The 12,272-nt window shown below is 57.0% G+C and overlaps 1 protein-coding gene across 1 annotated transcript in view; it reads right to left on the bottom strand.

Moving 5' to 3' along the window:
- Positions 1–679: 679 nt before the first annotated feature.
- Ass1 (argininosuccinate synthase 1) overlaps positions 680–12,272 on the bottom strand; it is a 47,224-nt gene continuing 35,631 nt past the window's right edge. Inside the window, exons 12-15 of the mRNA XM_013021427.1 lie at positions 11,038–11,169; positions 5,876–6,032; positions 1,564–1,629; positions 680–948 (exon numbers count right to left, since the gene is read on the bottom strand). Of these exons, the coding sequence (XP_012876881.1) occupies positions 903–948; positions 1,564–1,629; positions 5,876–6,032; positions 11,038–11,169 (401 nt within the window). The 3' untranslated portion in view covers positions 680–902. The remainder of the gene's footprint in view (positions 949–1,563; positions 1,630–5,875; positions 6,033–11,037; positions 11,170–12,272) is intronic.

Raw genomic sequence — 12,272 nt, 5'->3', positions numbered from 1 at the left:
CCTCCACCATTCTTTTTGCCAGTCCTGGGGCTTCAACTCAGGGCCTGGGCACTGTCCCTGAACGTTTGCTCAAAGTTAGCGCTCTACCAATTGAGCCATAGCACCATTTCCAGCTTTTTCTAGGTGGTGCTGAGGAATTAAACCCAGGGCTTCATGCATGCAAGGCAATCACGCTACCACTGAGCCACCTTCCCAGCCCCTTCATAATTTTTTTAATGCTGGTATTGGGGCTTGAACTCAGGACCTGGTACTCTACCACTTGAACCACTGCTCCACTTCCAGCCTTTTTGGTGGTTAATTATAGATGAGTCTGGTGCATGGACTTTCCTACCTGGGCTGGCCTCCAGCCTTGATCCTCAGATTGCAGGTGTGAGCCAGACTCCCTTGCTAATTTAGGCTGCTGTTAAAGCCACTCAGGTGTGACTCAGTGTGATGTGATCAGCATGGCTGCCGTATCCAGAGGGTCCCTGGTGGACTCAGGTGGGCCTGGTACCAAACCTCTCTGGCTTTCCTGGCACACGCCTGCTACAGTGGGCCATTGGGGGGACAGAATTCCAGGAATGTCAGGATTCGCTGTGCAAAGGGTGACCTTCACAGCTCCTAGGAAACCACAGAGGTCAGGCTAGCAAGCACCGATCACACACTCACACACCTCGGCAGAAAAAAAGAAACAAAAGACTAATGCATTTTCTTTTAATTGTCTTTTTTTTTCAACAGCTCCCCAAGGCAGCTGCCCCCACCCTTGGGGTGGGGGTGGGGAGAGGGGGGAAATGACCTCTGCAAGCTACAGGAACAAATGCCAGGCGGGAAGAACAAGTCACAATTACGAATTATCACAACAATCAGCGCCTGTGCGGGGAGGTGAGGGGAGAGGAGGCTCCAGGTCTTCATTGTGGGCCGGTCTATTTGGTGGTGACCTTGCTCTGGAGGCGATGGTACTCCTTCAGCCTGTAAACCACCGGGAAAACAAAGGAAAATGTAAATGTACAATAACAACACACTTACTCTTCAATCAATTCAGGCCAGGCCTGTGTGGTGGGTGAGGAGGGCAGCTGTTGGTTATGATGTGTGCGAAGTTGTCTTTTTTCTTCTAACCCTTCTCCCATCCCGGCCCTCCTCCAATCAGGGCGATGTAATTAATTTATCGGGGGGGGGGGGGGGGGGACATTGTCATTGTTGGAGACAAAGCATGTAGCCGGCGATGGGAGATGAGCAGAGGCCATTAGGAGCAGTGTGCGTTCTGGCCGTTTAAAAGGGTTTAATAGAGTCATACAATACAAATGGAGGGTGCGGGAGGCCGGGAGGTGGAGGTGGCTGTGGAGAGGGAGGAGGCCCGAGGGGTCAGAGCTGGACAGACTCATCTCCACCAACGTCTCAGGGTCCTGCGTTCCATTCCCGTAGGCTCTTCTGGAACCTTCTCGCCCCCACAGGTGGCTCTCCGAGCTCCGGAAGGGGTCTGAGAGGCTACCGCAGAGGCGGGTTTGAACTCAGCCCTCCCCCTGTGGCCCTGGGGGCGCACCGGGCTGGGCGGCCTGCGGCCCAGGGGGGACGCCCGGGTCTCACCTGAGGGAGTTGATGTTGATGAAGCCGGTGGCGTCCATGGGCTCGTAGTCACCCTGCACGTTCATGCTGCGGGGGGAGAGCAGAGCTGGGAGCCGTGCCCTGGCCCTTCCCTCCCTCTCGGGGCCACAGGCAAGAAGCTGGCTCTGCCCTGGAAGGCAGGCTGCGGGCCCGCGGCCTGTGCGCACTGGCGCGGCCTGAGCCCTGGGCTGCGGACAGCGCGCTTGTGGCCACGGAGTCCTCCCTCCTTGTTCATGTGAGCCAGGCAGCGATCTGCAGTCCCCGTCCCGCTGTGGCCGCCGCTGCTGCCCCCCTCCCACCCCACAGCCCCGCCAAACACAGCAGCCACTGGAGCCCAGGGCAGGCGCGCTGTGGCTGTCCCCTGAGTCCCCATCCACCCCACGCAGAAAGCCGGGTCAGCCGGGCGCCGGTGGCTCACGCTTGTCATCCTAGCTACTCAGGAGGCTGAGATCTGAGGATTGCGGTTGAAGCCTGCCCGGGCAGGAAAGTCCGTGAGACTCTTATCTCCAATTAAGCACCAGAAAACCGGAAGTGGCGCTGTGGCTCAAGTGGTAGAGCGCTCGCCTTGAGCTGAAGAGCTGAGGGACAGCGCCCAGGCCCAGAGTTCAGGCCCCACAATGAACATTAAAAAAAAAAAAAAAAGCCGTGTCAGCGGCAGCACCCACGATCACGACACCATCCATCCACTCACCACTCGCCTGGGCAGCTGCGAAGCAGGCCAGACACGCCGGGCAGGGGAAACAAGGAGACAGGCCCACCCTGCGTGCCGCCCCCAGCACGCTGAGCACAGCGCCCGGGCGTCAGATGCTCCCATCTGCCCTGAGGACCCTGGAAGCCAAGACGGCCCCGTCCTGTCCCACTCGGAGTCTGCCCTTGCTCTCCTGTGTGCACAATGACAAGGAGGTGGCCTGCTTCCCACAGAAGCCTTCTCCAAGCCAGGCATGGTGGCTCACACCTGGAATCCCAGCTGGTCAGGAGGCTGAGGTGGTGGATCAAGGTTTGAAGCCAGCCCAGCAGAAGAGTCTGTGACACTCTTTTCCAATTAGCCAGCAAAAACCAGAAATGAAGCTGTGGCTCAGGTGGTAAAGTGCTAGTTTTGAGTGAAAAAAACTAAGGGAGACAATGACCAGGCTCTGAGTTCAAGTCCTAGTACTGGCACAAGAAAGAAAGAAGCCAGGTGCTGGTGTCTCATGACTGTCACCCTAGCTACTCAGGAGGCTGAGGTCTGAGGATCACAGTTCAAAGCTACCCTGGGCAGGAAGGACGTGAAACTCTTATCTCCAATAAACCACTAGAAAACCGGAAGTGGCGCTGTGGCTCAAGTGGTAGAGTGCTAGCCTTGAGCTGAAGAGCTGAGGGACAGCGCCCAGGTCCAGAGTTCAAACCCCACGACTGACAAAAAGAGAGAGAAAGAAGAAAGGAAGGGAGGGAGGGAAAGAAGGAAAGAAGGAAGGAAGGGAGGGAGGAAAGAAGGGAGGGAGGAAAGAAGGGAGGGAGTGAGGGAGGGAAGGGCCTTCTTCAGCAAGGTGAAGGCAGGAGACAGGGCTCCTGGGGCGCGCCGTGCTCTGGGGACTGTGGCGTCGTCTACCCTGCCTGCCCTGCCCTTCCTCAGACTTGGAGCTGGCGCAGGGCATCTCACCAAGCCACTGGCAGGCCGGACCTCTCCTTGACCAGTTCCCTGCCGGCCCCCATCTTGCTCCCCTCCAGATGCGGGAGTGACCGGAGCTGACCGCCACCAGCGTGCTCCCCCAGAGAGAGTAAATGGGGCTTGTGGGTGCACAGGATTAGCCTGACACCCCAAACTGCAGGCTTTGGGGAAACCCAGAGAGAAAGCAGGAGGCTGGCCTCCCCCTCGCCAGCCCTGTCTGTCTGTCCTTTGCCTCTTTCACAATTCAAAACAAACTTCCCTCCAGATGCTGCGCACCTGCCTGTCATCCCGGCCACTCAGGAGGTTGAGCTCTGAGGATCACAGGCCAAAGCCAGCCTGGGCAGAAATGTCTGTGAAACTCTTATTTCCAATGAACCAGCAAAAAAAGCCCAAAGTGGAGCTGTGGCTCAAGAGGAAGAGCGCCAGCCTTCCTCACCTGGTACAGCACTCACCCGGGGCTTGAGTTCAAGCCTCAGCACTGGTGTGTGTGTGCACACGCGTACACACGCACACACATGCGCACGCAACCAAACCAAACCAAAAAGCACTGCCCCATTCCAAGAGGGATCCCATCAGCGACAGACTTGATCCAGCAGGAGAGACCCAAGAGGTGTTTCTTTTTTAAAATCGTGGTTTGGGGTGGGGTGCATGTGTGTGTGTGTGGGGGGGGAGAGATGGAAAAGGAGTTTACAATGATTTTTCCCCCACCTCCCCTGACGGTCTCCCGAAAACCTCTGTGCTTTTATTTTTGTTCATTGGAGTGGCTCTGACCTGCTCTATAATTACGTTACTTTCTACCTACTGCGCAGCGGCATTTCAGCCCTGCTACCTCTCACGGCTGCCTCGCTGGTCCCCGCGAGGCTGTCAGTCAAAGGCTTTCAAGTCAGCGATGTAGAAATCAAAAAGAAAAGGGAAATGGTTGGGGACACAGTGAGAATAAATGCTTCTGCTTTTTTTTCCCTCTCTCTTTTTTTTTCTCCCCTTTCCCTTTTTACTTTATTCATTTAATCTCCCCAAGTGAGACCTTGAGACTTAATGAAGGGTTGGACAGATTATTAGAGGCTGTTGATTTTGAGGGGGAGGAAAGAAAGTGCGAGAGAGAGAAAGAGAGAAGATAATTTGACATTTACCCCGACTGATCTAAACTGATTCGGTTATATTTATGGCTTATAAAGTGTTTAGAAAGATTGAAGTCGGGGAGGTGGGGGGGGGACGACCAAGAAACTCAACATGGCAGAGAGAAGGGAAAGGGGGGGGGAATAATATTGACTGCCAAACAAAACTCGTCCTTCAATTGCCACCGGCTCCCGGGAGGGCAGAGCCGGCCCCAGGCTGAGCTGGCTGGGACTGGAGTCTGTGTTAGCAGGGGCTGCCCACCCCCCAACCCCCCAGGAAAGGCCTGCTTTCTTGGGGTTGAGTGTGTGTGTATGGTGGTCTCCTCAAGGCCCCTCCACAGGGAAGTTCTGGCAAGCTTGTCCCTGACTCCTGGCTTCAGCCCAGGGCTTCCTGTGACCCTCCAACACCTCCCGACTTCATTTCTCCCCAATGCTGGCCCTACACACCCAGGGCTCATACAGCTATTCCAGGCCGGTCCAAAGAAAATCCCTGCTCAAGCTAGCTACGCCCAAATGAACGGTGTCCCCCACAATGTCTTAGGGCTGGGGTGCAAGCTCCAGGGCCCAGGGCTGGGAGGGTGTCCAGGAGGCCCTGGGGCTCTGCCCCAGCACTGTGGCCGTGGGAAAGGGTGGGACTCCCCGCTCAGTGCTCACTACCTGCTACCCAGTTGTTCACCCAGAGTGACCTGGCAAGCTCTTCTGTGTCACCCCCGGAGTGCTGCACAGAACCCGTCTGCTGCGTCTGGTCCAGCCCCTGGGTCCCGCCCATGGATGCCATGTCCACCCTCCACGGCAGCCGCTCCTGCAGACACGTTCTGGGCACCTGCCAGGAGTGCCTTCCCCTGAGATCTGGCCTCGGCACGTCCCTCTGGCCCGCAGCATCTCCGGGCCCTTGGTCTGACAGTGTCTGGGCTCTTCCAGACCCTTCCAGCACCCCCTGCCCCCCACTTGTTCCACCCCTGCTGTGGTTTAAATGGCAAGGGAGTCACACCAAGTGCTCCCCAAATTCCCAAGTACTGTATGCAGTCAGGGTGTCCTGTCCCTCTCGGCGCCCACTGCTACCTTTTCTAATTCTTTTTTTTTAAATTGGTGCCAGTCCTGGACTTGAACCCAGGGACTGGCCGCTGTCCCTTAGCTTTTTTGCTCAAGGCTGATGCTCTACCACTTGAGCCATAGGTTTTATTATTTTGTTGCTGGCTGTGGAGCTTGAACTCAAGGCCCGGGTGTTGTTCCTGAGCTCTTTTGCTCAGGGCTAGCACTCTACCACTTTGAGCCACAGCTCCACTTGTGGCTTTCTGGTGGTTCATTGGAGATGGACCACCAGAAAGTCTGATGATCTTTCCTGCCTGGGCTGCCTTGAAGCTCAATCCTCAGCTCTCAGCCTCCTGAGTAGCTAGGAGCACCAGCACCTGGGTACCTTCCCTTATGTCCATCTTCCCCCAGCAGGATTCATGAGGAACGCGCGTTTCAGAGGGGACCGTGGATACGTGGCCGTGCGCCCTGCTGGGGCGAGGCCGGGGTGGGACCCTACCTCACCAGCTCCTCATTGTAGAGAGACAGCGGGGATTCTCGGCCCAGGATGTACACCTGGCCCTTGAAGACAGACACCTGCACCTTCCCCTCCACGCGCTCCTGGGACTTGGCAATGCAGTGGCGCACGAATTCACACTCGGGGCTGTGCCAGAAACCTGCGGCAAAGAAGCAAGAGGTCACGGGGGAGGATCTGCCGTCTGCCAGAGCACAGGAGGCTGGGGGCACCGGAGGGGCACCCCGGTGATTCAGCCCGTCACAGCCTAGCGCTGTGGCTCGGGGTGTCCCTGCAGAGTTGGGGAACATGGAGGGTGTGGGTAGGATGGCCTCTGTCGCTGTCCAGAGAAAGTGTGGCCAACTGGCTCCTGCCACAGTCAAGGACAGCCACACTGGTCACAGGACCCTGGGCCTAGGCTGGGGGGGATAGGAGTGGGGGGACAGCAGGCTCTGACCTTCATGGGAGAAGGCAGATGGCAGCCAGGACTTAGGCAAATGTTATTGGAGTCAAGGTAGTTGCTGGGTGGCGATTTCTGGTCATGCATGGCCTTTGCCTCTCTGTGCCTCCGTTTCTCCCCCCATCTGCTGAGTTGGCATGGCCAAAGAGCACTGAATGTGGAGCCCCTACCGCCCAGCGAGCATGAACTGGCACCCTGGCAGGCCCTGGACAATCACTGACCTGGAATCTGCACACTAATATTTCAAATGGCCTTAAGGTATCGCTACATGCACGAGCCCGGCTTTTTGTTCCTCCTCCTCCTCAACAGCTCAAGAAGAAACCTCAGACTCTGTCCTGGGGGGGAGTGATCTCCCCCTTTTTTCCCTTTCTCCCTGCTAGCCCTTAAGGGCTGGGGTGTCGGGGGAGCCTGCCAGGGATGCCAGGTCTCCCCAACACAGACAGGTGGCCAAGGCCAGGCTGGGGGAGGGCGGGTGCAGGCATAGGGTTTCTCTGAAACAGATCTGAGAAGGTGAGCCCACCTGGGCAGCTGCGGGCCAGATGGTGCCTGATCCCTGGTGCTGATAAAGGGCTGTGGCCATTGTTTGAGGCCCAGGCCAGAGTGAGTCTCTGTGTGTGTGTGTGTGTGTGTGTGTGTGTGTGCGTGTGTATGCAGGCGCATGCGCGCTTGCGCATGCAGACCTGTTGAAGTTGGCTGTGGGAAAAGGGTAGGCCAGGCCCAGGCATCTCCGGGGTGGGTCCTGTGGCTCTCAGATGGGGGAGAGCCAATCAGGGAGAGAGGAGGTTGTGTCCTCACCCATCCTGACCTGTGACAGAACCCCGTGACTCAGTTTCCCCCCTTCCGCGATGAGGTCCCTGCACTCACAGAATGCACACAAAGCTCTGAGCCTTTGTTTCCAGTGGGGACAGCATGGCCCACGGTCAGCCCTCACTGCTCACTGGGACAGGCCCAGAGAGGAAAAAAAACCTGTGTAAAGCTACACAGCAAGACCACTGATGAAGACCAGCCAGGGGCCTTTCCCACACAGCCCGCACCCTGGTGGTGGGGGCACTGATGTTTCCCAGTGTCCCCTGCCCGGCCCCCAGTGTCCTGGGCTTGGCTATCTATCTCCTTGGGATAATTACCCCATTTAAGTTCGGCTGGAAGACAGCAGACAGCGCAGGAGGTAGGGGAGGTCGCTGAGGTCATGGTGGAGCCCTGGCCTGATTTTATCTCCCCATCTCCTGCCTCACCCCACAGAGGTCCTGGGCTCAGGTTTCCAGCCCAGGAGGGGGGACCTGAGCCTGGCCCAAGGTGGGGGGGGGCACCCGGAATCCTGCTGCGTGGGGGGCAGGGCATGGGCCACACTGCGAGGACCCCTCCCCCCCGCCATGCAGCCAGGCCCAGGGAAGCTCCCAGCCAGTCAACCTATACAGGTTGTATGTGATGCCTGCTGAAGACACTGAAAGGGAGAGAAGGGGAGCTGTGTCCCCCTAAATGAAACCCCCCTGCCCCAGGATCCTGCCATGCTGAGCCTGCACACTGCTCAGGAGGATGGAGTCCAATGGAACAAACCCCTTGGTCAGGCTAAGAGTATAGGAAAGGGGGAGAAGAGTGGAGAGAAAGCCAACTAGACACACGGGAGGCAGGGAGGGAGGCAGCTGGGAGCGAGGCTGGCCAGCTGCAGGTCAGGAGCTGTGGCTGAATGGCGGGTTCTCTACCAGGGCCGCTAGGCAGGCTAGAGAAGGGACTCCGGTAGGTTGTTGACCTGAGGCTTTTTAATTTAGTTTCTCCAAAAGGAGAAATAAAGCTCAGGAAGGAAATAAACTTGACCATGACCATAAACCCAGCCAGAGCCCAGGCCCTGTCTCCTGCCTTCACATGAGGAGCCCTATCAGGGCCTCAGTCCAGTGACTAACATTCACGCACTGAACTCTCACGACGTGTGCTGTGGGTAGAACGCAGCCTTTAGTCTTCCTAGTCCTGGCCCTGAACTCAGGGCCTCATGCTCTCATTTGGCTTTTTGGCTCAAGGCTGGCACCTTACCACGTGAGCCACAGCTCCGTGTCCCTACTTTTTGCTGCTTTAGTGGAGATAAGACCCTTGGGGACTTATCTGCCCAGGCTGGCTTTGACCATTACCCTCTAGCTACTGGCCCCCTGAGTAGCTGGGATTACAGGTGTGAGCCCTGGGTGGCAATCCCACTCTTCACAGGAGAAGCCCAAGGCCCTGTGAGGGCGAGCCCCCGGGGTCTGCAGCATGCACATCTCGGGCTGAGGTCCCTGCGAGTGGCCTGTGGGGAGCTGGAGCTGGCCTTGATGCACAAACGGAGCACTAGCAACAACTGCGGGGTCAGACCAGCTCCCCCCCCCCCAGTTCTGTTTCCTTCTAAATCTCTTAATCACCCTGTCTCATTTTGGGATTTTGAGGGCTTGGCACCGACTGGCCGAGCAGCGATTCAACCCAGGCTGCAGAGAGGTGCCATGCCTGCCCCACCGGGACGGGGTGCCCAGGGCTCCCCTGTCCAGAGGCCAAGGCTCTGCACAACTCCTGGCTAACGGCCCTGCCAGGATCTGCTAGAGTGACCAAGAACTTGGCCACTGAAACTGGCTTCTCCTGGGCTCAAAGCCATGGCAGCATATCAGCCCTGAGACACAGAATGATTATCTTTGCCTGCCTGGGCCTCAGTTTCCCTGCCTCTCTGTGCAGCTACAATTACATAATACCCATTAGGTGCCCAGTCTTGGGTTGGACTGGCTGCCAGAAAACAAAGGAAGTCACAACCATTGCCCCCATCAGATGAAGCCCCTGCCCTCCTCCCTCTGCCCGCCCACCCCACCATCTCCTGAGCGCCCTGCTAGGTCTTCCACTTTGTAACCAGAATCTACCTCTCAGCAGTGAGGCGGTGCCTCCAGAGCCCGCGGGAGACAATGGTATTTAAGCACCTGTCTACCTGGCAGGAGAGCAGGGCTCTCCCTCCTTCAGTTTCAAAGCTGTGGGAACAACAGCAGCCAATAGGTGGGGAGGAGAAGGAGGGGAGTGGGGAGGCTCCACCCCCAGCACCAGGGGTCAAGGTCAGCTCCAGGCAGTAGCCTGACCTGTGAATGTGCATGACCTGTGACATGTGAATGACAGAAAGGGGGTCAGAAAACACCTGCAAGTGGCCGGCCAATGGTCACCCACTGCCGCCTCTCTAGAAACAGCTCTGTCCCTACTGCTGGCGAGCAGCCACGGATCACACACATACACGTGGCTGCGCCCCACTGTGAGTATTTGTGGACACTGAAAATGTGAATTTCATAGAATTTTTCATGTGTCATGAGGGGTTCCCCCCCCTTCCAACTATTTAAAAATGGAAAAATAGCCAGGCGTCAGTGGCTCACGCCTGTAATCCTAGCTACTCAGGAGGCTGAGATCTGAGGATCACAGTTCAAAGCCAGCCTGGGCAGGAAAGTCCATGAGACTCTTATCTCTAGTTTTGTTTTTGTTTTTTTTTGGTCGGCCGTGGGGCTTGAACTCTGGGCCTGGGCGCTGTCCCTCAGCTCTTCAGCTCAAGGTGAGCGCTCTACCACTTGAGCTACAGCGCCACTTCCGGTTTTCTGGTGGTTTATTGGAGATAGGAGTCTCACGGTCTCTCCTGCCCGAGCTGGCTTTGAACCGCGATCCTCAAATCTCAGCCTCCTGAGTAGCTAGGATTACAGGCGTGAGCCACCAGTGCCCGGCAGACTCTTGTCTCTAGTAAACCACCAGAAAACCAGAAGTGGCGCTGTGGCTCAAGTGGTAGAGTGCTTGTTTTGAGCTGAAGAGCTGAGGGACAGCGCTCAGGCCCAGAGTTCAAGACCTGTGACTGACAAAAAAGAAAAAAAAGAAAAAGCCAGGCAGCAGGCTGGGTTGGGCCGGGCTCCTGAGCCCCAGCTTGGTGACAGTACGCAGGTCTGAAAGTCAGTCTGCCTGCCTGCAAGAGGGGGGGGGCACCCGCGTTGGGGTCTAATGTCACCCACAGTTGTTCTATTCATTGTCACCCCCAGCTGCTTTATGGTCACGATCCGGCTTCCAGATGGGCAGGGTGGCTCACACTTGCGTCATCCTAGCTACTCAGGAGGCCAAGGTCTGAGGGTGGAAGTTTGAAGCCAGTGGGGGAAGAAACTGTGAGACTCTATCTGCAATGAACCACCAGAAAGCCCGAAGTGGAGCTGTGACTCAAATGGTAGGGTGCCAGCCTTGAGTGAAAAAAGCCAAGGGAAAGCGTGAGGTCCTGAGTTCAAGCCTTGGAACTGATACCCCAAAAAGAAAAATCTGGCTCTGCCCATTTGGAGCTGAAAGCTACTGGAGGGGTGTCTGCTGGACAGCTGGGGACAGCCTGATGCGGGACCAGATCCAGCCAGGTCCCCTCTGGCTGTGTCCCCTGAACAAGGTCCACATTCCCTCCAAAGCATCTCTGTGGTTGATGGCAAGTCCCACCCACATGCCCAGCGCCCAGCACGCGCCAGAGACCCATGCAGAAGGGAGGATGGTGGTCTGGCTCGGGTAGGCACACCACAGGTGCATGTGTGTGGGGTCAGCATCTCCTGACGCCCCATGACTGACACTTCTTGAACCTGCGCCCCCCTCCCTCGCCAGGATCCTCTCCTCAGCTCCTCCCAACCTCCATCCCTCTGCCCCCCCGCGGTGGGAGGAGCCTGCGGCTGGGGGGGGGGAGGCCTGGCTGGAGGGGGGGTGTGGTACCCACCCATGTAGACCAGCTCGGCAAACTTCAGGCCCAGGCTCTGCTTGATTTTGCGCACTTCCCGGTCCATGGTGAAGGCCTCGATGTCTAAGTGAGCGTGGTACAGGATGGTCCCCGCGGGTGTCTCGTAGATGCCTAGCCATTTTTCCAGGCAAGAGGAAAGGGAGAGGGAGAGAGAGAGAAAAAAGGAGAAACATATGAAACCCAAACTGTCAGCAAATGACAAAAAAAAAATAATAATGACTCTCCTGACAGGAGACAAGCCGGTCGGACCCATTCACTCCCAGCTTGCTGTAAAACGCATCTGTCATTATGTTCATGCTGAGGCCGCGACAGTCCACTCTGCGGCTTGTGGAGAAAATGTCTAGATGCCCCCCTTTGAAGAGGCCCTGAGACACGGGAAAATGACAGGGTTTCGGAGGAGCGCCCCCCCCTCCCAAGGCATGCCCACCGGCCCGCGGCTGAAAACCTGTAATTAAACCCACGGCGTGGAACCCAGGGCCCCATAGATCCCTTCCTGCCTTCCGCCAGGGAGCCAGGGGAGGGGGATGGCTATGCACATGCACGCGCGCGCACACGCACGCATGCATGCATACACACACACACACACACACAGCCTGCGGCCAGGGGCTCCCCGAGATTGCCAGGGATGGACACAGAGCTTGAGCCCTGGCCCCACTGTACGGATGGACTAGCTGAGCCCATGAGAAAGAGGATGGGAGCCTATGAGCACCCGGCCAGCACTACTGACTGTCCTGAGGGTCAACTCAACTCAAAGGCCAGGAGGAGCAAGGAGGGCCTGGCTGTAGTCCCATCCTGTCACCTCCTCTTAATTCTTCTGTTTGCATAACCACTTCTCTGGAGGAGCTTGTCTCTGGACTGGCGCGGAGAGGCCTGGCAGCAGCACATGCATTTGAGGACGCAGAAGGAGCACGAGGCAGGGCTATGGGTGCTGTCCAGGCCCCTCCGGGCCTGCTCTCCCCAAAGGGGAGGGTTATGGCTGCCACCCACACGAAATTGTACCTCAAAAGTTTCCTTTCTCTCCCCCATGTTATAGCATTTGATGCTATAGAGAAAATTTTTCAGTTTTAAATACTATTTCTGCAACAGTTGCTTAAAAAATATAGCAAAAGGGCTGGGAATGTGGCTCAGTGGTAGAGCGCTTGCCTTGCATGCCTGAGGCCCTGGGTTGGATTCCTCAGCACCACATAAGCAAAAAGAAAAAAGCCGGAAGTGGC

Source organism: Dipodomys ordii, unplaced genomic scaffold, assembly GCF_000151885.1.
Source record: "Dipodomys ordii isolate 6190 unplaced genomic scaffold, Dord_2.0 Scaffold55, whole genome shotgun sequence".
Lineage (NCBI taxonomy): Eukaryota > Metazoa > Chordata > Mammalia > Rodentia > Heteromyidae > Dipodomys > Dipodomys ordii.
This window is presented reverse-complemented; position numbering and strand designations above follow the sequence as displayed.